General features: G+C 45.3%; 1 protein-coding gene across 1 annotated transcript in view; it reads right to left on the reverse strand.

Annotated features, from left to right (window-relative positions):
- LOC127586574 (AP-1 complex subunit sigma-1A) overlaps positions 1–24,222 on the reverse strand; it is a 62,405-nt gene that overhangs the window by 11,707 nt on the left and 26,476 nt on the right. Inside the window, exon 2 of the mRNA XM_052044634.1 lies at positions 17,390–17,568. Within this exon, the coding sequence (XP_051900594.1) occupies positions 17,390–17,568 (179 nt within the window). The remainder of the gene's footprint in view (positions 1–17,389; positions 17,569–24,222) is intronic.

Raw genomic sequence — 24,222 nt, forward strand, 5'->3', positions numbered from 1 at the left:
AGAAGGAAGAGATGAAGTTTGGGGGGGGGGGGGGGGTGGGGAGGGGGAAGGGCGATGAAGAGGGATTAAAGATTTATTTTATGTATGCTGTTCACCACAGGATGTTCCAAAGCACTTCACAGCATTCGAATGTACCTGTTGTAGCAATGGCCATAGCCAATTACTGCAGAGGAAGATCCCACAAACAACAATATAAAAATCAATTTCTTCAGGAATGTTGGCTCAAGGACTAAATATTGATCTAGACCTCCACTATTCCCCCCCCCCACCCCTATTGGGTTGTTCATCTTTCACCCCTCCTCAGTCCACCAATCACCTCTCCCCCTCTCCTCCTTATACTGGCCACCTTCCCCTCTCAGTCCTGATGCAGGGCTTCGATCCGAAACATTGACAATTCCTTTCCTCCCACAGATGCTGCTCGACCCACTGAGTTCCTCCAGCAGATTGTTTGTTGATCCAGAACGCTGCTCGCTTGGATGGAACTTCTCCGAGTTTCCTGGTGACATCAGGGGACAAACGAAGAATTGGATTTTTGTCTCCCCCTGAAAGACAGCACCTTGGACAGCGCAGTGATCCCTCAGCACTGCACAGGGAGCGTCAGATTGGACGGGGCATTGGAAGGTCTACAAAGGGGCTCAAACCCACAACCCAGAGGAGGAGGAGGAATGAGACCAGAAAGAGTCAAGAAGTGGTGGGTGGAGCACAGGGCTCTGCACTACAAATAGAACCCACTGACTGCTCAGCTTGATGAAAGCTCTGCCAAAATGCAACTTAAGATAAAAAGCAAATAGAATTATGCAGAAATCAATGATCCTGCAGCAATTAGGAGATACTTCCCATCTCTGTCGAGCTTTGCTACTTCCCTTCAATTCCCCCACAGGGACTGAAAAGTGCCACAGGCGGAGAGAGGGATCAAAGTCTGATCATTAATTGCTGGAAAGATGTGGTAAGAATTTCCTAACTGCTGCACGACAAAGCCAAACCTCTCATCTCTCTCTGACTGAGGTCCAGCCCGAGGCCATGCTCACACGGAGGTGGACACAGACCCAGGGGCCATTCAGCCCCTTGAGGATGTGGCTGACCAGCATTTTAACCACCCACCTACCTACCTGTTTAATACCCTCTCAGGTCCGTCAACTTGTTTTGTGATTTTCACAACACATTGGGTGAAGAAGAGCTTCTTGACACTTGGTTCGACACAGTGGCGCAGCGGGTAGAGCTGCTGTCTCACAGCTCCAGCGACCCAGGTTCAAGTTCAAGTTATATTTTATTGTCATTCACCCATATGCTGTAAAACACATGGAGGAACGAAATGTCGTTTCCGCCAGACTCACACAACAGAGGACGTACATGGAACAGAGGACATACAATAAACGCAGACAGAAAAATTGTGCAAGCGCAAATAGTGCAAAAAACGGTATATATAGGATACAAAATTAGTGCAAGGTTAGTGCAAAACCGAGTTGGACAAAGAAAATGCAGAACTCAGTGTATAAACATGCTCAGCAGCAGCCAAGGTTCTTATACGCTGTTGTGCAAATCAGGACTTTTGACGCGGCGTTTGTCTGAGACTGCCTCCAGGGTATTCAGGAGCCTGACAGCCTGGGGGACAAAACTGTTGTACAATCCTGATCTCTGGTGTGTGTGTGTGTGTGCATGCGTGCGTGCGTGCGTGCGCGCGCATGCGCACACATTCTCCCTGTTACTGCAGGGGCTTCCTCCCATATCCCAAAGACATGCAGCTTGGTAGGTTAACTGGCTGCTGTAAGTTACCCCGAGGGTGTGGGCAAGTGGTGGAATCTGTGGGAGAGTTGATGGAAATAATTGGGGGGAATGGGATTGATGAGAGCCGGCATAAACAATGGGTTGAACAACTTCTTTCCATGTCATTAGAAAATACAAAACACATATTTCCCAACTTCATGTCTCAAATCTCGTCCTGGACTTCCCCAGTCCATGAGAGGAATTAGCTTCACTCTGTCCATCTTATCAAATACATTAGTCATGTTAGAATGTTTGACTGCAGTGGGGTAATAGCATCATAGAAGTTTAGAGCACAGAAGGAGACCGTTTGGCCCATTCTGTGTTGGTCTACTAGTCTGACCATATAGTGTGTTGGCAGGCATGGTAGCGTAGTGGCTAGTGTAACACTATTACAGCGCCAGCGACCCGGGTTCAATTCTGGCCACTGTCTCTAAGGAGTTTGTACGTTCTCCCCGTGTCTGCGCGGGTTTCCTCCGGGTGCTCCGGTTTCCTCCTACATTCCAAAGATGTACGGGTTAGGAAGTTGTGGGCGTGCTATGTTGGCACCGGGAGCGTGGCGACACTTGCGGGCTGGCCCAGAACACTCTACACAAAAGATGCATTTCACTGTGTGTTTAATGTACATGTGACTAATAAAGAAATCTTAATCTTAATGTTACCTGGATATAGGATTTATTTGTGAATAACTTACATGGAGAGATTACAGAAAGGATATTGGATGACAAAGGATATTGAAGGTTTGATCAGGAATAAAGGAAAGCAAATAGAATTGAAGGAATCTCTTGAGAGAGTGTGTAGGAGAGAAATGAAGAAACAAGGAGGGCAAAAGGGCTCATGAAATATCCTAGGCAAGTAAGATTAAGGAGAATGCCAAGACATTCTACATCAGGAGCCAGAGGGTAGCCAGGGAAAAAGAGGATCCCCCTTGGGACCAAAGGAGTAATCTATGTGTGACGTGGGCAAGGTCCTAAATGAATACTTATCATCTGTATTCACGAAGGAGAAGGACATGGAAGAGAGTTCAGGGAGGGGTAAGTGGATAATCTGGGGCAGGCAAGTGATGTCTTGGGACGCATAAGGGCTAATAGAACTCCAGGGCCAGATGAGATCTATCTCGGGTTGTGTTGGGAAGCAAGGGAGGAGATAGCTGAAACCCTGACAGAGATTTTTTATATCTTCGTTAGCCACAGCTGAGGTGTCAGAAGAGCTAGTGTTTTGTTCCTTTATTTAAAAAGGGCAGGAGGGATGTCAGGTAACCTTAGGCTGGTGAACTTTATGTCAGTGATAGGGAAATTACTGAAGAACATCATAAGGGAAAGGATTTATTATATTTGGAAAGACAGGGGCTGATCAGGGATAGTCAGCATAGCTTTGTGCAGGGAAATCACGTCTCACTAATTTGACTGCAGCGCCACAGAAATCGTTGGAGGAACTCAGTAGATCAGGCAGCATCTATGGAGGGAAATGGACATCTTCCAGCGCTTTGTGTGTTGCTCCAGATTTCCAGCATCTGCAGTCCCTTGTGTCTCCTCACTAATTTGACTTCAGTTTTTTGAGGAGGTAACTAGAAATATTGATGAAGGCGGGGAGGTAGATGATATCTATATGGACTTTAGTAAGGCATTTGACAAGGTCCTGCATGGTAGGCTGGTCCAGAAGGTTAAGGCACATGGAATCCAGAAGGTTAAGACACATATAATCTAAGGCAAGCTGGCTAATTGGATCCAAAATCTTGGTGATAGGAGACTTTTGGTGGAAGGATGCTTTTCTGATTGGAAGTTTGTGACTGGTGGTATACTGGAGGGATCAGTTCTGGGACCTTTGCTGTCTGTATTATATATTAGTAACTTGAATGTGCGTAGAAGATATGATCAGGAAGTGTGCAGATGATACAAAAGTAGGCAGTGCTGTGGATAGCGAGGAAGGTTGTCCAAGGCTACAGGAAGATATAGATCAGATGGAAAGTTGGGCGGAGCGTTGGCAGATGGAATTTAATCCCGATAAGTATGAGGTGATGCACCTTGGTATGTCAAATAGGAGTAGGACTTGTACTATAAATTGTAATGTTAATGAATAGAGGGACCTTGGGGATCAAGTCCATAGTTCCCTGAAAGTGGCAACACAGGTTGATAGGATGAAGAAGGCATGTGGTCGGCTTGCCTTCATAGTTTGCAGCAGAGAATATAAAAGTTGCGACATTATTTTGCAACTTTACGAAACACTGGTTAGACCGCAGCTGGAGTTCTGTGTGCAGTTCTGGTCGCCTCACTATAGGAAGGATGTGGTTGTGCTGGAGAGGGTGCAGAAGAAATTCATTTGGATGTTGCCTGGATTGGAGGACTTTAGTTAGGGGAAAGATTGACTGGGTTGGACTTGTCTTCCCTGGAGTAAAGGAGACCTGACAGAGGTATATAAAATTATAAGAGGCATAGATAGGGTAGATAGCCAGAATTTTTTTTCCCCGTGATAGGGGTATCAAAACAAGGCAGCATAGGTTAAGGTGAAAGCTTTATGATCTGAGGGGAAAGATTTTTTTTCTACAGAGAGTAGTTGCTATCTGGAACACACTGCCAGACAAGGTGGTGAAATGAGATACAATCACCATGTTCAAAGAGGCATTTAGACAGGCACTCAGATATGCAAGGCATAGAAGGCCCTAATATGGGATAAAAGGATTAGTGCAGATAGGCAAAAGGGTTGGCAAGGATGTGATAGGCCAAAGGGGCTGTTTCTGTGCTGTATGACTCTATTGTATTCCTGCACATGCACAAAGTTAAGGGGTAATTTAGTTTAAAAGATTTTGCACCATAGCCCCTGAACTCCCCATCCAACAGAAATTATTTCTCTACATCCACCTATTAGTTCCCCTTAAAATCCTGAAAGCTTCAACCAAAAGACCCCATAAACTTCTCAGCATTGAAGAATACAACCTAAATTGCTTCTTGTCATTGGACCTTTTCAGTTTTAGGTCCTTTTGTGGTCAAGCTCTGCTGCATGTCCCCCGAGAGGCAAGGGAATTAGCACTAAATGGGGGGGGGGGGGGGGGATATTGTGTAGTGGGTTGGCACAAGCAGACTTTGCAGTGTATGTCCTTTAGGTAGCAGATAGGGCAATAAGGCATAAAAGCATACAGTTGTCTTGGTTTGATAATTGAAGTGCTGAAGGGCCTGTTTCCATGCTGAACACTATTTTGTGTCATTTTCCCGCACATAAGTTGGTTGCTGAATTTTCATTGTAACAATGGATATATTTCGAAAATTATTTCATTGGCTGCCAAGTCTATCCTAAAATAGAAAACTTGAAACGTAGCCCTGAACGCCCTCAGTGGAGATCCACAGTCTCTTCAACTCTGAGTGGAGAAATTTTTCCTCGTCTCCGTCTGAAATAGCTGACTCTCCCCCATCCCCACCCCATGACACTATGCTTACAAGTTTGAGACTTCTCAACCAGAACTAACAGCCTCTCAGCAGTATCCTTTAATAACTTTATAAGTCTCAAATAAATCAGCTTTCACCAATCTAACTCTGTTGAATGTAGTACTGAAGTTACAGGCATTATTAGGAACATTAGGTGAGCTACTGGATGGGTAAACATTGACCAGTGATGCAGAGAAAGGAGTTGAAATCTCATCTTGGGTGCCGGGGAATTTAAATTTGATTCACTAGTGTCCTTCAGGGTCAGAAATCTGGCCTATATGTGACTCTGGACCTACCAACTTGTTAACCCCACAGTTCAGGCATAATTTGCAATAAACTATAATTGCTGGTATTTCCACTAAAATCAATATCCAATGAATGAATAAACATCACACAGTACAGTAAAGGAACAGGCCCTTTAGCCCATGATGTCTGTGTCAAGCATGATGCCAAATTAAACTAATCCCTTCTGCCTGCACATGGCCCATATCCCTCCATTCTCTGTATATTCAGGTGCACCTCTTGAACGCCACTATCGTATCTGCTTTCACCACCACCCCTGGCAGCCCATTCCAGGCACCCACCACTCTCTGTGTAAAAAAAAATTGCCCTGCACATCTCCTTTAAACTTTCCCCCTCTTGCCTTGAAACTATGCCCTCTAGTATTCAATATTTCTATCCTGGGAAAAAGATTCTACCAAATCTATGCCTCTCATCATTTTATGAACTTCCATCACATCTTCCCTTAGCCCCCGCCGCTCCAGACAAAACAACCCAAGTTTGCTCAACCTCTCCTTATAGCTCATACCCTCCAATCCAGGCAGCATCCTGGTGAACCTCTTCTGCTCCCTCTCCAAAGCCTCCACATCCTTCCTGTAATGGGGGCGACCAGAACTGCACACAATACTCCAAGTGTGGCCGAACCAAAGTTTTATACAGCTGCAACATGACTTCCTTGCTCTTATACTCTGCAAGATGAGATATCTTTATTAGTCACATGTACATTGAAACACACAGTGAAATGCATCTTTTGCATAGGGTGTTCTGGGGGCAGCCCGCAAGTGTCACCACGCTTCCGGCGCCAACATGGCATGCCCACAACTTCCTAACCTGTACATCTTTAGAATGTGGGAGGAAACCAGAGCACCCGGTGGAAACCTACGCAGACACGGGGAGAACGTACAAACTCCTTACAGGCAGCGGCCGGAATTGAACCCGGGTCGCTGGCACTATAGTAGCGTTTTGCTAACCGCTACACTACCATACCATACTATGCTCCTAGCGTTGAAGGTAAGCCTGCCATACGCCTTCTTTACCACTCTATCTACTTGCGATGCCACTTTCAGGGAGGTATGGGATTGGACGCTAAGATCCCAGAATAAATGGAAATAAAAATTGGATATAAGAAGCTAACGTCAGCACTGGTGACTCTGAAACTACTGGACTGCTATCAAAACAGCTCATTCACTAATGTTCTTTGGGGAAGGAAATGTTCTCCCCCTGTCTTCTCTGGCCAGACACAGCTCCTCATGTACACTTCAGACAGTGAGTTCAAGATCCCTACCAACCGTTGAGTGACTCCAGACCCACCAAAGTGGTCAGCTGCTAACTGCCTCCTCACCTCTGAAATGGCCCGGTAAGTTGCTCGGTACAGGGACAACTAAATGTTGACGCTAAATGCTGATCTTGCTAATGAGGTCCACGGCTCATGAATGAGTAAATTTAACAAAATAGAAAACAACTCCCACTGATGCTTCCCTGTGGATTGGTGCTAATATTCGAGCAGCCCTTGCAATGACCACTGTTGTTTGGCAGCCCAAATTTAATGCATGACTGCCAAAGGCTAATGAATAATCTGTGGCTGAGGCCGTGAATTAATTTACTGTGTCACTTCATGCTTTACTCCACATTGTGTCCATGAAGTATTACAGAAATCAGCAGGAATCACTAACAGGAAGCCTTGTGCAACGTAATCCATTTACCGACTGCAGTCAACCAAAGCCAAGCTTTCCTTCCGATCACTAATGCACAAGTTTACAAAGCAGTAAACCTTACTTCTGAGGTTAATATCGTGCTTGGTGCAAGGCAGGTTGCGATTTCAACTGCAGTCGCGGCTGCGGGAAAACCACTGCCGGGGAGAGGGGGAAGAAGGGAAAGTGGGAGAGGATGGCAAAAAGTTTTGCAGAGATGGTTTAGGGGCAGGTGGGGGAAGAGAGCTTGAACTGAGGTTACAAGAGGAGGAGGTGAGGTAGTTTTGGGGGAAGAGGAGAGAATTTTATAGAATTATGGGAGGCATAGATAGAGTGGACAGCCAGCATCTTATCCCCAGGGTCGAAATATCTAACACTGGAGGGCATGCTTTTAAGGTGAGAGGGGGTAAGTTCAAAGGAAATCTGCGGGGCAATTTTTTTTTAAAACACAGATTGGTGGGTGCCTGGAATGTGCTGCCAGAGGTGGTGGTGGAGGCAAATATGGTAACGGCTGGTTGATGGGGTTGTTTTCTCTTGAGTGGCGGAGGCTGAGAGGAGACCTGATAGAGGTCTATAAAATTATAGAGGCATACATAGGGTAGATAGCCGATATCTCTTCTCCCCAGGGTCGAAATGCCTAATACGAGAGGGCATGCATTTAAGGCAAGGGGGAAAGTTCAAAGGAGATGTGCAGGGAAAGTTTTCTTTCACACAGGGAGTGGTAGGTGCCTGGAATGCACTGCCAGGGGTGGTGGTGGAGGCAGATACAACAGAGGCGTTTAAGAGGCTCTTAGAAAGGCACATGGACAGGCAGGGAATGGAGGGATATGGACCACATGCAGGCAGAAGGGATTTGTGTAATTAGGCATCATTAGCTTAATTAGTTTGGCACAGCATCGTGGGCCGAAGGGCCTGTTCCTGTGCTGTACTGTTCTATGTTCTAAACCACCTGAGTAAAAGTAGAAGGACGGAGAGCAGTGGTGAAAAAACAGAAACAGGCACAGAGCACACACTGCGGAGAGAGGGAAAGAGAGAGACGGAATGAGAGAACCTTCATGGAAGACAGAGCATGCTCATGAGAGAACGCAAGAGTGTGTGCAGTAGTGATTGGACAAGTGCGAGAAAATGAGCACACACAATATGGAGAGAGAGTGAGAGGGATCTTCAGACAGTACGAGACCAAGTCAGAGTTAGTGAGGGTTGGGTGTGGTTGGAGAAGCGGCGGTCAATGGCAATGGGAGATGCAGTACCACTGACAGGCTGGGGAGAAGCAGTGTTGATGCAATAGGGTTAGCAACATATGGGCAAAGCACACGCATAACAGGGAGTCAAGGGTTGTAAGAAAGCGAGCAACCAGATGGGAATAATGGGTGGGGAGAGGAAGAGAAATTCTTGTTCTCTTTCCCCATTGCTGGTTATTATCCAGGAGAACTTTAGGACCAACTACCCGGGAGAGCGCGGAAACACAGGACTGAGCTAAGCTCCTTAGCCGACCCCTGTCACACCCTCTAAAACTTCGAGCAGCGGTGGAATGTCTGTGGACCGAGGTGGATGGGGCAGGGTACTTTGCCCGGAATGGGTCTGAGTTTTTTGTGCATTATTGGAATCCTGGGCTCAGCCACGGCGGTGGGGCAGCATTAAGTCAGCAGGCCAAGGGTTCAAACCCCACTCAGGATCCATGAGCACCTAATCCAGGCAGGACATCACCAGGATATTACCAGGGGAGCCAGAGGTGCAGTCTTTCAGTTGAGACATTAATCTGAGGCCCTTGTCTACTTTTAAAGTGGGTTTGAGAAAGTTTCGAACGATTTCAATGTTATCCCAATTGGTTAAAGTTTATCCCTTAATCAACGTGATTGGAAACATAGAATACCTACAGCACAATGCAGGCCCTTCGGCCCACAAAGTTGTGCCGAACATGTCCCTACCTTAGAAATTACTAGGCTTACCCATAGCCCTCTATTTTTCTCAGCCCCATGTACCTATCCAAAAGTCTCTTAAAAGACCCTATCATATCCGCCTCCACCACCGTTGCTGGCAGCCCATTCCACACACTCACCACTCTCTGAGTAAAAAATTTACCCCTGACATCTCCTCTGTACCTACTTGCCAGCACCTTAAACCTGTGTCTTCTTGTGGCAACCATTTCAGCCCTGGGAAAAAGCCTCTGACTATCTACCTGATCAATGCCTCTCATCATCTTATACACCTCCGTCAAGTCCCCCCTCATCCTCCGTCGCTCCAAGGAGAAAAGGCCGAGTTCCCTCAACCTGCTTTCATAAGGCGTGCTCCCCAATCCAGGCAGCATCCTTGTAGATCTCCTCTGCACCCTTTCTATGGCTTCCAATTCCTTCCTGTAGTGAGGCAACTAGAACTGAGCACAGTACTCCAAGTGGGGTCTGACCAGGGTCCTATATAGCTGCAATATTACCTCTTGGCTCCTAAATTCAATTCCATGATTGATGAAGGACAATACACCGTATGCCTTCTTCACCACAGAGTCAACCTGTGCAGCTGCTTTGAGCGTCCCATGAACTCGGACCCCAAGATCCCTCTGATCCTCCACACTGCCAAGAGTCTTACCATTAATACTATACTCTGCCATCATATTAAGAGCATATTTACGTTGCTGTTCGTGGGAGGTTGCTTGTGCACAGATTGCTGCTACAGTTCCTATAAGTGTCAGCACTTAATAAAGGAATCTAGTGCTCGTAATATCAAGGCAAAAGAGACTGCAAGTTGTTGAAATCTGGAACAAACAACAGAATGCTGGAAGAACTCAGTGGGTCAAGTGGCACCTTGGATTGATGCAGGGTCTCAACCCGAAACGTCAATATACACCTTTTGCCTCCTCAGTTGCTGCTTGACCTGCTGAGTTCTTTCAGTGTTCGGTCTTTTCTTTGTTCCATTGCTTATAAAATGCCCGCGATGTCATAGAACAGTCTAGCGCAGGAATAGGCCCTTCGGCCCATCATGTCTACGCCAACCATGATGCCAATCTAACCAATCCCATCGGCCTGAATGTGGTCAGTATTCCCTGCCTGTTCGTGTGTCTGTCTAAATGCCTCGTAAGTGTGGTTATTGCGTCTGCTTCCACTACCTCCCCTGGCAGCATGTTCCAGTCACCTACCATTCTCTGTGTAAAAGAAAAACCTGCTTCGCAAATCTCCGTTAAAAATGTTCCCCTTAAACCCCACCCTTCTAGTATTTGACATTTCCATCCTCCAATTATCTATCCAGTGGCAACCCGCAGGGATCTGTTCTGGGACCCCTGCTCTTTGTGATTTTTATAAATGACTTGGATGAGGATGTGGAAGGGTGGGTTAGTAAGTTTGCTGATGATACAAAGGTTGGTGGTGTTGTGGATAGTGTAGAAGGTTGCTGTTGATTACAACAGGATATTGATAGAATGCAGACCTGGGCTGAGAAGTGGCAGATGGAGTTCAACCCGGATAAGTGTGAAGTGATACACTTCAGGAGATCGAATTTGAAGGCAGAATACAAGATTAATGGCAGGATTCTTAGCAGTGTGGAGGAACAGAGGGATCTTGGGGTCCACGTCCATAGATCCCTCAAGGTTGCCATGCAGGTCGATAGGGTTGTTAAGAAGGTGTATGGTGTGTTGGCCTTCATTAGTCAGGGTATCGAGTTCAAGAGCCGTGAGGTGATGCTGCAGCTCTATAGAACTCTGGTTAGACCACACTTGGAGTATTGTGTTTAGTTCTGGTTGCCTCATTATAGGAAGGATGTGGAAGCTTTAGAGAGGGTGCAGAGGAGATTTACCAGGATGTTGCCTGGATTGGAGAGCATGTCTTACGAGGATAGGTTGAGTGAGCTGGGGCTTTTCTCTTTGGAGAGAAGGAGCATGAGAGGTGACTTGATAGAGGTGTACAAGATGATAAGAGGCATAGATTGAGTGGACAGTCAGAGACTTTTCCCCTGGGCAATAATAGCTAATGAGGGGGCATAATTTTAAGGTGATTGGAGGAAGATATAAGGGGGATGTCAGGGGTGTGTTTTTTTTTACACAGAGAGTGGTGGGTGTGTGGAATGCACTGCCAGCAGAGGTTGTGGAGGGTAGATACATTAGGGACATTTAAGAGACTCTTAGATAGACACATGAATGATAGAAAAGTGTAGGGCTACGTGGGAGGGAAGGGTTAGATAGACCTTAGAGCAGGATAAAATGTCGGCACAACACTGTGGGCCAAAGGGCCTGCACTGTGCTGTAATGTTCTATGTTCTACCCCATCTATGGTTCTCATGATTTTTATGTACTTCTGTCTGGTCTCCCCTCAGCCTCTGACGCTCCAGAGAAAACAATCCAAGTTTGTCCAACCTCTCCTTATAGTTATTCCTCTCTACTCCAGGCGTCCTGAGGTTATGAATGATGCAATGGAAATTATTTAGCTGCTGTCTTCCAGGCAAGCAGGGAGGATTCCATCATACTTCCGAGTTGTGGATGGTGGTCAGGAGGTGAGTCACTCACCAGAGGGTACCCAGCCTCTTATTTGCTCTTGTAATTATAGCATTAATGTGACTGGTTCAACAAAGCTTCTATTCAATAGTGACACCCCTCCTCCACAGAATACTGATTGAGGGTGGGATGCTTACTGGATCAGGTAAATAGAATGAGAGGGGGAGGGAGAGGAGGGGGGAGGGAGAGGGAGAGCGGGAGAGGGAGGGGGAGGGGGGACGGAGAGGGGGGAGTGGGAGGGAGAGGGAGAGATGGGCAGACTAGGAAAGGAAATATATAAAAACAGGAATTTGGACAGTCAATCCCTCATATTTGCTCCACCGTTCAATAGGATTGTGCGGCATGGTAGTGTAGTGGCTAGTGCGATGCTATTACAGCGCCAGCGATCGGGGTTCGATTCCCGTCGCTGTCTGTAAGGAGTTTGTACGTTCTCCCGTGTCTGCGTGGGTTTCCTCTGGGTGCTCTGGTTTCCTCCCACATTCCAAAGATGTATGGGTAGGTTAATTTGGGTTTAAAATGGACGGCGCGGACTTGTTGGGCTGGAAGGGCCTGTTACCATGCTGTAAATGAAATTTAAAAAAAAATTTAGTGCCAATATTCCTGCACTAATCCTCCATTCCTTAAATGTCCAAAAATCTACCAACCTCTGTCTTGAACATACTAAGTGACTGAGCCTCCTCAGCTGTCTTTTCCAGCCATTATAAGTGTATTTTGATTTGTTTTCAAAGAGGTCACTTCTCATTCTTGTAAACTCGAGAGAATGTGAGCCTCATTACTTCATCTTTGCCTGTACAACAAACATGCCATCCTGATGAAGGTTCATCAGATTGATGAACCTTCACTGCATTCCCTCTATCCTTCCTTAGGTCGAGAGAACTGACATACACACCTTTCTAGATGCAGTCCCACCAGGTTTCTACAATAATTGGAGCAACTACTCTTAGGTCAGGCCCTTCGGCCCATTCATCCATGCCGACCAAGATGCCCCATCCAAGCTAGTCCCGTAACCTTCTAAACCTTTCCAATCCATGTACCTGTCCAACTGTCTTCTAAAAGTTGTTATTGTACCTGCCTCAACCACTTCCTCTGGCGGCTCGTTCCACATAGATACCACCCTTTGTGTGAAAAAAAAGTTGCTCCTCAAGTCCCTCTTAAATCTCTCCCTTCTCACCCTAAACCTCTAGTTCTTGATTCCCCAACCCTGGGGAAAAGACTGTGTGCATTCACCCTATTTCTGCCCCTCATGATTTTACACACCCCTATAAGATCACCCCTACGCCCCTAGCGTGTCCAACCTCTCCCTATAACTCAGTCCCTCTCTCCATAACTTAGTCTTGCACCTAATCCTCTTGCAATGAATGCCAACTTTCTAAATCCTTGCTGAACCTGCATATTAACAAAGTGATTCATGCACAAGGACACTCAGGTCTCTCTGAACACCACTCACCATTTAAAAAAGAACTACGCTGAAATATTTTTTCCTTCCAAATTGGATGACCCCACATTTTTCCACATTATTTTTCATTTGTCATGTCCTTGTCCATTCAAGTAGATTTTCCTGGAATCTAAACACCTCTCTGCATTTTCCCCACATAACACTGCCACCGAGCTTTGTATTTATTGTCAGTAAATGCGGATCCATTACACTCGAGTGAACCATCCAAATATTGATGTAGATTGATAACAGCTGGGGCCAAAAACAGAACCTTGCAGTACCCCACTGAGTCTCCCAATCCAAAAAACGACCCATTAATTACTACTTTCCATTTTCTCTAAACTGCTTTGAGATTTCCTGAAAAGCAAGTCCTTACAGCTGAGCTGCTTATATGCAAGCTAGTCCAGAGAGCTGCGTCACGCTCCCAGCCTATTCTTTGTAGATGCCAAAAGGCTTTGGGAAATCGGAAGGCGAGTCACTTGCCACAAGATACCCAGCCTCTGACCTATTCTTGTAGCCAATAGTATTTATGTGACTGGTCCAGTTAAGCTTCTACTCAACAATCAACATAGTTCCTTACTACATGAGGTCATTTGGCCATTGAGTCAATGGTGGCTCTCAGAGCAACCCATTCCCCCCCCCCCCCATAATTTATTTTCCCTATTTTCTCTCACATGCCCATTAACGCCCCAACATTCTCTCTTCCCCCACTCCCATTGGGCAGAAGATACAAAAGCCTGAAAGCATGTACCACCAGCTTCTATCCCACTGTTATAAGACTATTGAATGGTCCCCTGGTATGATAAAATGGACTCTTGACCTCACAATCTACCTCGTTATGGCCTTGCACCTTATTGTCTGCCTGCACTGCACTTTCTCTGTAACTGTAACACTTTATTCTGCATTCTGTTATTGTTTTCCCTTGTACTACCTCAATGCATTGTTATAATGAAATGGTCTGTCTGGATGGCATGCAGAACAAGCTTTTCACTGTACCTTGGCACATGTGACAATAATAAACCAATTCAATTCAACCCCCACCAATTTGTCCACTTCACCTACACTAAGGGTAATTTACCACCGCCAACTAACCTAGCAACAAGCAAGTCACTGGGACATGGGATGAAACTGGAGCACACGGGGAAACCTATGTGGTCACAGGGAGAACACACAAACTCCACACCGACAGCACAGGAGGTCAGTTTTGAACCCGGGTCCCTGGAGTTGTGAGGCAACAGCTCTGCTAGCTGTACCACTGTGCCCTCCTCAGAATACTAATTGGGGCAGAAAGCTCTGTGAATCACTGAAGGTAAAGGAAACAAGGAGAGATAAGGAGAGTGGGAAGGAAAAGCTGCAGAGAACATTTGGCACATTCTCATGGAGATCAGACAAAACAAGCATCAAATTACAAGGAAATATTGCACAAATGTGTGTTGTTTTTCCTAGAATTAAGCTAAACTTATTTTCCCAAGGTACTGAGGGGAGCACTTCACTCAGAACTACTTCAGCTATTGGTATTGGAATTGGTTTATTATTGTCACTTGCACCAAGGTACAGTGAAAAACTTGTCTTGCATACCAATCGTACAGGTCAATTCATCACACAGTGCATTGAGGGAGTACAGGGTAAAACAATAACAGAATATAGAGTAAAGTGTCACAGCTACAAGGAAGTGCATTGCAGGTAGACAATAAGGTGCAAGGTCATAACAAGGTAGATTGTGAAACAAGGTGGATTGTGAAATAGTAGGGAGTCTAGGGTTAAGAATAGTCTAAAAATTAGACATTCCATCAGGAGTGAAGTTTGGAAACACTCCCAGAAACAGTGGGGAGTCAGTGGGGGGGTAGGGAGAGGGGGTAGGGGTCAGGGAGAAATTTGGAACTTGCTTCCATAATCAGAAATCAATCATTGCCTGGAAAATTGTTAGCCTTAATTCTGAAAATAATGTAGATTAGTTAAGATTAAGATATCTTTATTAGTCACATGTATCTTGAAACACACAGCGAAATACATCCTTTTGCGTAGAGTGTTCTGGGGGCAGCCCACAAGTGTCGCCACGCTTCCAGCGCCAACATAGCACGCCCACAACTTCCTAACCCGTACGTCTTTGGAACATGGGAGGAAACTGGAGAACCCGGAGTTAAACAGAAGTCTTAAGGGGGCGGCCAGTGTATGGAGTTCAGTCATCGATTGGTCATGTTTGTGTTGAATGACAGAAGAGGAACTGAATGGCATTTCCCCCTCACACCTACCCCAGCCCCCCCATCACCCTGTTTCTTTCCCCTCCTCCAGCTACCCATCACCCAGACACTCCTCCCACTGGGTCCCCATCTGCCCTCCTCAGCTCCTTCACTTGATTCCATGCTCCACCTTCCTCTCCTGTCTGGTTCCATCATATTCTGCCTTTTGTTACTCCCACCTATCCCCTCCCAGCCTCTTGTCGCTATTTCCACTCTATCCTCCTCCAACTGCCTATCACCCCTCCTCACCTGAATCCACCTATCGCTTGCTAGCTCTGGCTCCACCCCTTTATACTGGTTATCTCCCCTCCACCTTTCAGTCCAGATGATCTCGACCCGAAACGTCGACTGTCCATCTCCCTCCACAGATGCTGCCTGACCTGCTGAGTTCCTCCAGCATCTATTTTTTCCCTTCCCTCTCCATTCATTTGTTCTCCCAGGGTACAAACATAAAGAAGACAGACAGCAATAGTAAAGCGAAATTGGTAAAAAAATCTTGTCCTCAAATTCCGCAGTGGATTGCTCTGGAAGAACTCTCAGTAAAATGGCAACCTTAGGCTGTTGGGTTCTGAGTGGGGGAGCTGGGTGGTAGGGCTGGTAGGAAGGGTGGGAAGGAAAGCAAGGGGTTCAACAAGCCACAGTCCAAGGTTGTCCCTTCCCAACCGCTTCCCCGCCTCCCTACAAGAACAAACAACAGGCCAAAGAATAGAATAGTGGTCCCCACTGTCATTGTCCTTTCTCATCTCTACTTCTTAACCTTTAAAACAATCATACGATCTCACTATTACAAAATTAATACAGCCCTGGACAAGATGCCAAGTTGGTGTTGGAGTGCTTCCAGAACTGAGAGCTTATAGCCAATCTCTGCACAGGTTTATACTCTCTCCTTCCCCACACCAGGCTGTGGGGTAACCGGATAGAGCACCTTAAGATTATCGAAGGGATCAATGAGGAAGGCGTAGAGAAAACGGCGCTACACTGCACAACTGCTAGAGCACCAGAAACCCATGTATGATCCTCACTTCAGGCGCTGTCTGTGCGGAGCTTGCACGTTCTCCCTGTGACCAGATGGATTTCTCCTGGGCTCTCCATTTACCTCCCATATCCCAGAGGCATGCTGGTGGGTAAATTCAGGATACAGTAAGCCAACCCTTAGTGTAGGTGGGTGGCAGGCAAATTAGAAGGAAGATGATGGATACTTGAGAATAGATCACAAGGAAATAGGTGGAGGAATGGAAAGACGTGATGGGCTAAACAGACTCCTTGTGTGTCACAAAGGAATAGGGAATTCGGAAAGGGAGAGGCACAAGAGCTGCTGGAATCTGGAGCAACAAATATCTGCTGGAGGAACTCAGTGGATCAAGCAGAATTTGTGGGAGAAAAGGAATTGTCGACGTTTCCAGTTGAAACCCTTTATCAGGACTCCAATATCAGGACCCCAGCCTCTGATCTATTCTTGTATCCAATAGTATTTATGTGACTTGTCCAGTTAAGCTTCTACTCAACACTAACAATACATGTTTCATATCTCCTTACTACATAGGAGGCCATTTGGCCCATTGAGTCCATGCTGGCTCTCAGAGTTATCCCATTCTCCCAACTTATTTTCCCTGTGACCTACTCTCTCTCACGTGTCCATTAGCACCCCAACTCCCCACCAGTTCTTCCATGTAATAGATCAGTCCTAATACAGGGCTTTGACCCAAAACATTGACAATTCCTTTCCTCCCACAGATGCTACTCAACCTGCTGAGTTCCTCCAGCATATTGTTTGTTGCTGATGGAGTTATGAAATACTCATAGGGTTGGGACTGTGGGGACATTAACATAAGACACAGTCATTAATAAATCCAACTGGGAATTCAGGAGAAACTCCTTTACTGAAAGAGTGCTGACGTAGAACTCACTCCTTTAGGGACTGGTGTGCCTGTATACAAGGGGAAGCAATATACACAATGAACATACAGACGGATATGTTGAGATGCAAAGGGTTGGGGGAGTGTGGTATAAACACTGGCACAGGGAGGCTGGGTGAATGGTCTGTTCCTCAGCTGTGTGATGGTTAGCACAATGGGGGGGCGACACACCTCTTATAAACAATCTTCAGGTCCTTCCACTCCAGGAAGCTGCACATCTTCGGCTTGCGTCCGAGCACGATCTGCATCAGCTCTCGCCCGAGTTTCTTCTTCTCCTTCTCCGACATGGCGATGTACCATTTCTGCAGCCTCAGCTTGCCCTGCCGGCTGAACAGCAGCATGAAGCGCATCTGTGGACACAGAGCGGAGAGAGTGAGGGTGAGCCAGTGCCGGACTTTCTGATTAACCAACAGTGGGTGGGTAGGGTTAACTCTCTCTTCAGATAAGATTTCTTTACTAGTCACATGTACATTGAAACACACAGCACTTTTTTTGCGTAGAGTGTTCTGGGGGCAGCCCGCAAGTGTCGCCACGCTTCCGGCACCAACACAGCATGCCCACAACTTCCTAACCCGTATGTCTTTTGGAATGTGGGAGGAAACCGGAGCACCCAGAGGAAACCCATGCAAACACGGAGAGAATGTACAAACCCCTTACAGACAGCGGTGGGAATTGAACCCGGGTCGCTGGCACTGTAATAGCGTTGCACTAACCGCTACGCTACCGTGCCTGCCCAAGTTCAAGTTTAGTTTATTGACAAGTAAGTGTATGGGCAGGTGCAATGAAAAACTTACTTGCAGCAGCATCACAGGCACATAGCATCAGATAAGCAGCATTCACAAGAAAAACAACACAATTTTTACAAGAAGGAACACAATTAGAACAAAAAAAAAGTCCATTTTAGTGCAAACAGATCAAAGTGGTCGTGGCACTGCTAAACTGCAGCGATTTTGTTTTGAAACTGTTTCTAAAATTTCTAAACGGTTGTGCCAGCTGGTTCAAGAACCGAATGGTTGAAGGGAAGTATCTGTTCCTGAACCTGGTGGTGTGGGACTTCAGGCTTCTGTACCTCCTGCCCGATGGGAGCTGCGAGAAGATGGCACGGCCCGGATAGTGGGGATCTTTGATGATGGATGTCAAGTAACCCAAGGCCAGTATTTATCCCTCAGGCTAGACTATTACAATGTAATGGGCATTTTTATTCAAAAATGAAAAGAATTTTGGATAACCAGAATAGAAACAGCATTTTTACTAACCTTAGAATGAGCCAAGCCAGTTTACAGGCTTGTAATCTAAGAGGAGACACAAGAGACTGCAGATGCTGGAATCTGGAGCAAAAAAACAAGCTGCTGGAGAAATTTAGTGGGTCAGGCAGCATCTGTGGAGGGAAATGGACAGTTGATGTTTTGGGTTGAGACACTTCATCTGAATTGGATGAACGTCCATTTCCCTCTATAGATGCTGCCTGACACACTGAGTTTCTTCAGCAGGTTTGTTATGCAAAGGATGTGTGCTCTCTGTTCCCTGGGAGTTTTTCAGGAAACAGTTTTGAAGGTGCTTTATGCTATGTCCATCCTTTGGTGACCCTTCCCTGAGAGTGTTCACAAAACACTGGCTGGGCTTCATGAAGTGTTGCCTGTAGTTCTAGTCATAACACTGCAGGAAGGGTGTGGTTGCAATGAAGAGAGTGCAGAGGAGATTCACCAGGAGGTTGCCTGAATTGGAGGACTTTAGTTATGGGGAGAGATTGGATAGGCTGTGCTTGTCGTGGGGTGACCTTGATGGAAGCATATAAAATTAAGAGAGGCATAGATAGGATGGATAGTCAAAATCTTATAATTCACAAGACAAAGGAGCAGAAGTAGGCCATTCGGCCCATCGAGTCAGTTCCGCTACCTCACCATTGGCTAAACTATTCTCCCATCTAGCCCCAATTCCCAGCCTTTTCCCTATATCCCTTGATACCTTGGCTAATTAGATACCTATCAATCTCCTCCTTAAACACCCCCAATGATCGGGCCTCCACAGCTGTACGTGGCAACGAATTCCATAAATCCATGACCCTCTGGCTAAAGAAATTTCTCCTCATCTCTCCTCCTAACTGAGGTATCAAAAAAAAGAGGGCATAGATTTAAGGTGAGAGGAAGGAGTTTTAAAGAGGATCTAAGGGGGAAGTTTTTCCACACAGAGAATGGTTGTAATCTGGAAGGTGCTGCCAAAGGAGCTGGTGGAATCAGATACAATCACGATGTTTTGGAGGCATTTAGATAGACACTTGAATAGGCAAGTTGCAGAAGGATACCATAGAACCATAGAACAGTACAGCACAATACAGGCCCTTCGGCCCACAATGTTGTGCCGACCTTTAAACCTCACCTAAGGCTATCTAACCCCTTCCTCCCACATATCCTTCTGTTTTAAATTCCTCCATATGCTTATCCAGTAATCTCTTGAATTTGACCAACGTACCTGCCTCCACCACCGCCCCAGGCAGTGCATTCCATGCCCCAACCACTCTCTGGGTAAAAAACCTTCCTCTGATATCTCCCTTGAACTTCCCACCCATTACTTTAAAGCCATGCCCTCTTGTATTGAGCATTGGTGCCTTGGGAAAGAGGCGCTGGCTGTCCACTCTATCTATTCCTCTTACAGTGCTATTGCAGGTAAATGGAATTAGCGTAGATAGGCAAACAGGTCAGCAGTTACGTGGTGGACCAAAGGACCTGCTTCCATGCAGTAGGACTGTGACACTTTGATCATCCTTGTCCAGTTACGTGCTGAACCCGTCCTGTCAGTGTTCGATAGGACAACGGAGAGGGAGCTTTCTGTGATGTCAATGGTAACACCAACAAAGTATAAAACGAGGTATGTTAAAGACATTGCAATCTCAAAGGTCCTTCACAGAGCCCAGTTAATGTCCATTTGCATGGCTGATTACAGGGGAAATATTAACTTGCAGTATAATTATTCACCATTGTGGTCAAGTCTCAAAACTTGTGGTGGGAATGGGTAATCAGAAAATGATCACTGTCCCCCAGGATTTGCAGAATCGGGTTGAATCTGGTACGTGAAGCTAATATGTAACGCAGTCTGATTGCCACATTTATAACCAGCTGCAGATGGAAAACAAATGAATCACAGGAGGAGGTCATTCAGCCCATCGAGTCTGTACCAGCTCCTAGCAGAGAAATACAGTGTCCCATTTCTCCCTAGCTCTGTAAATTATTCTTTCTTAAGGTTCTGTCTAATTCTCTTTCTTTTTTTTATTAATTCCGCAAAGAAAATACAGAGTACATGAATCAAAAAGATAAAACTACTAAATACATTGTGTTAAATCATACTTGAAATCACAATACTCTATATTAATAATCACATATGATAATTAATTAATAATGAATAAGGAATAATTTTATTATTAAAAAAATCTAAACCCACTACCAAGACCGGAGCTGCTTAGCAAAAAAAAAGGACAAGTAAAAACCCTTGACATATAACGATATCAGCACTTTAGCCGCCAGATCAAAGGTTTTGAAAATAGTTCAAGAAAGATCCCCACAGCGTTTGAAAGTCTAAGTTAGATTCAGAAACTGAACCACGTATCTTCTCTTTCAAAGTCTCTTTCATTCCATTCCAGAGGATTCCAGTTCCAGTTGGTACTAAAGAAGATTTTCTTCACATCCTCCATGTATCTTTTGCTCTGAATTTTAAATCTGTGCCCCTGGGCTCTCGAACCATCTGCTAATGGGAACAGCTTCCCTCTGTAAACCAGTCACGTGCACCCAATCGCCTCTCAACTTCCTTTGCCTCAAGGAGAACTAGTCAGCTGTTGTGTAAAGCAGAGCGAGGTATTGGCAACATGAGGGGAACCTATGACATCACTGATAATGCAACTTGTTTCATTGTATCACTGTCAGGTTTCAGTCTATGGGTGGGGGGGAGGGGGAAGAAATAAAAAAAAGTCAAGCTTCATGGCACATCCTACTAATGGAACATAGAACATCGAACAGTACAGCACAGGACAGGCCCTTTGGCCCACAAAGTTGTACCGAACTAATTAAACCAATGACTCCTAATTAATCTAATCCCTATTCACTGCACGTTGACCATATCCCTCCCTATCCACATGCCTCCCTATCTAAGAGTCTCTTAAACGTTTCTATCTGCCTCCTCCACCACCCCTGGCAGTGCATTCCAGGACCCCATCACTGTGTTAAAAAAAAACTTGCCTCACACATCTCATTTGTACTTTCCCTCTCTCGCCTTACCCTCCAGTACTAGACATTTCAATGGTGGCGAATTGTACAGTAAGTTAAACTGTTTGCTGTGTTGTCAATATATAGTTCTCTCCAGTTTTAGCCCACTATCCAAAATAAGCTAGCTAAACTCCTCAAATTGCTTTGCTCAAAAGAAAACAGTGAATGGAGGCATAGACAGCCCTGCTTTCTGAGAATTGGCAAGTGTCTGATTAGGTCTTGACTGGCAAATTTCTTGAACCAACTTGCACCTAATCACTACCTCAGCATAGCAACACTGTGACTACTTTGCACTACAATGGTCTTTCTTTTTGTTCTAATTGTGTCCTTTCTTGTATAATTTCATATAACATGTTTTTCTTGTGAATGTTGTGTACCTGATGCTCTGTGCCTGTGATGCTGCTGCAAGTAAGTTTTTCATTGCACCTGTGCGCACATGTACTTGTGCAGGTGACAATAAACTCGACATCAACTTTGATATAATTGGACATCGTGTAGCTACCTGGCTAGAGCTAGTTGATATACAAATGATTTGACTGAAGCTTTAATGCTGGTTTAGACAAGTAAACTTCATGACCTCAGTGTTTTATAAAGATTAAAATCCCTTGTAGTTAATCAGTAACATTTGGCCATTTACCAATGGCGGAAGTTCACTGAACCTGACACAATCAAAAACCTTCACCATCGCTTCCAAGGTTGAAAACTCAGAATGTTAAAATGCAATATACCCCATGGAGACAATCATCTTCAAGATAACCTGGTTCTTATGCTAACCTTCCCCAAGATGCAAGAAAGGTAGTCAGGGACATTTGGTTTCGTAACACCATCCTTCCCCTGGGTCAGTGTTGGAAATTCAGTCATTGACAGGATCATGGTCAAGGGCACAGATATGAACAGTGTGACGCACTGGCAGTCCTGCGTACTTACGAAGAGAATTATTCATTGCTGCTTGCTTAGTGCACCCACAGGGCCGTACATGGCATATACTGCCTGTCTATGCCCAACTCAGAGAGGAACGGCTGCATCAGTAGGAAGGCCATTCCGTCTATTTTGCCAATATCATTTTCACTTTTTCTTTTAAGTTCCATTCTTACAGTTCTCACAGCTCAGCATGGCAACTGATCTGCCCAAGACCACAAGAAAGTACAGAAAGTTGTGGACACAACTCAGTCCTTCACGGAAACCAGCCTCCCCCTCATGGACTCTTGTCTACACTTCTCACTGCCTTGGAAAAGAGCCGGTATAGTCAAAGACCTCTCCCGTCCCAGACATTCTCTCTTCTCCTCCCTTCCATCGGGCAGAAGATACAAAAGCTTGAAAGCATGCACCACAAGGCTCAAGGGCAGATTTATCCTGCTTTTTTAAGACTCTTGAACGGACCTCTTGTATGTTAAAGATGAGCTCTTGACCTCACAATCTACCTCGTTGTGGCTCTTGCACCTTATTGTCTGCCTGCACCACACTTTCTCTGTAACAGTAACCGTAACACTATAGTCTGCATTCTGTTATTGCTTTTCCCTTATACTACCCCATAGTACCTATGTTCTTAAATGATCTGTTATTCCTCTTTTGCACTATTTATTTATTTTTGTGACTTATATTCATTTTTATGTCTTTATGTCTTGCATGAATGGCTTGCAAAACTAAGTTTTTCCGCTATATCTTGGTACATATGGCAATAATAAACCAATTCCAACTCAAATAGTTTTGTCTTTTTTTTGCAATTGATGACATACATGATTTTAGATAAACTTTTCAAAACCTCAATTTAACCACTAAGGCTCAAGCTTCAGCAACTTATATTTATAGAGTAATAGTCATAGAGTTTTACAGCACAGAAACAGGCCATCATGTCCATGCCAACCTCTTTGCCCATCTACACCAATCCCACTGGCCCACACCAGGACCACATCCCTCCCTGCCTTGCCCATGTAATTCTCTGTCCAAATGCCTCCCAAGCCCAGCAATTGCATCCAATTCCACTACCTCCATTGGCAACATGTTCCAGATTGGTATTGGTTTATTATGTCACTTGTACCGAGGTACAGGGAAAAGCTTGTCTTACAAACCGATCGTACAGGTCAATTCATTACACAGTACAGATACATTAAGTTAGTACAGAGTGCATTGATATAGTATAGGTAAAAACAATAACAGTACAGAGTAAAGTGTCACAGCTACAGAGAAAGTGCAGTGCAATAAGGTGCAAGGTCACAACAAGATAGGTCGTGAGGTCAGAGTCCATCTCATCGTATAAGGGAACCATTCAATAGTCTTATCACAGTGGGATAGAAGCTGTCCTTGAGCCTGGTGGTACATGCCCTCAGGCTCCTGTATCTTCTACCTGATGGAAGAGGAGAGAAGAGAGAATGTCCTGGGTGGGTGGGGTCTTTGATTATATGATTTATATATTATATGATTTGATACCAACCACTCTCTGTGCAAGAGAACTTGCATCCTCAGATCTCCAGTGAAACTCTTTCCTCTCACCTTAAACCTATGCCTTCGCTTTTGATCAGAATCAGGTTTATTATCACTGACATACGCCGTAAAATTTGTTGTTTTGTGGCAGCAGTACAGTGCAAGACATAAAAATTACTGTAAGTTACATAAATAAATAGTGCAAAAGAGGAATAACGAGGTGGTGTTCATGGGTTCATGGACCGTTCAGAAATCTGATGGCCGAGGGGAAGAAGCTGTTCCTGAAACATTGAGCATGGGTCTTCAAGGCTCCTGTACCTTGTGGTTGCT

Source organism: Pristis pectinata, chromosome 37, assembly GCF_009764475.1.
Source record: "Pristis pectinata isolate sPriPec2 chromosome 37, sPriPec2.1.pri, whole genome shotgun sequence".
In the NCBI taxonomy this organism is placed as follows: Eukaryota; Metazoa; Chordata; class Chondrichthyes; order Rhinopristiformes; family Pristidae; genus Pristis; species Pristis pectinata.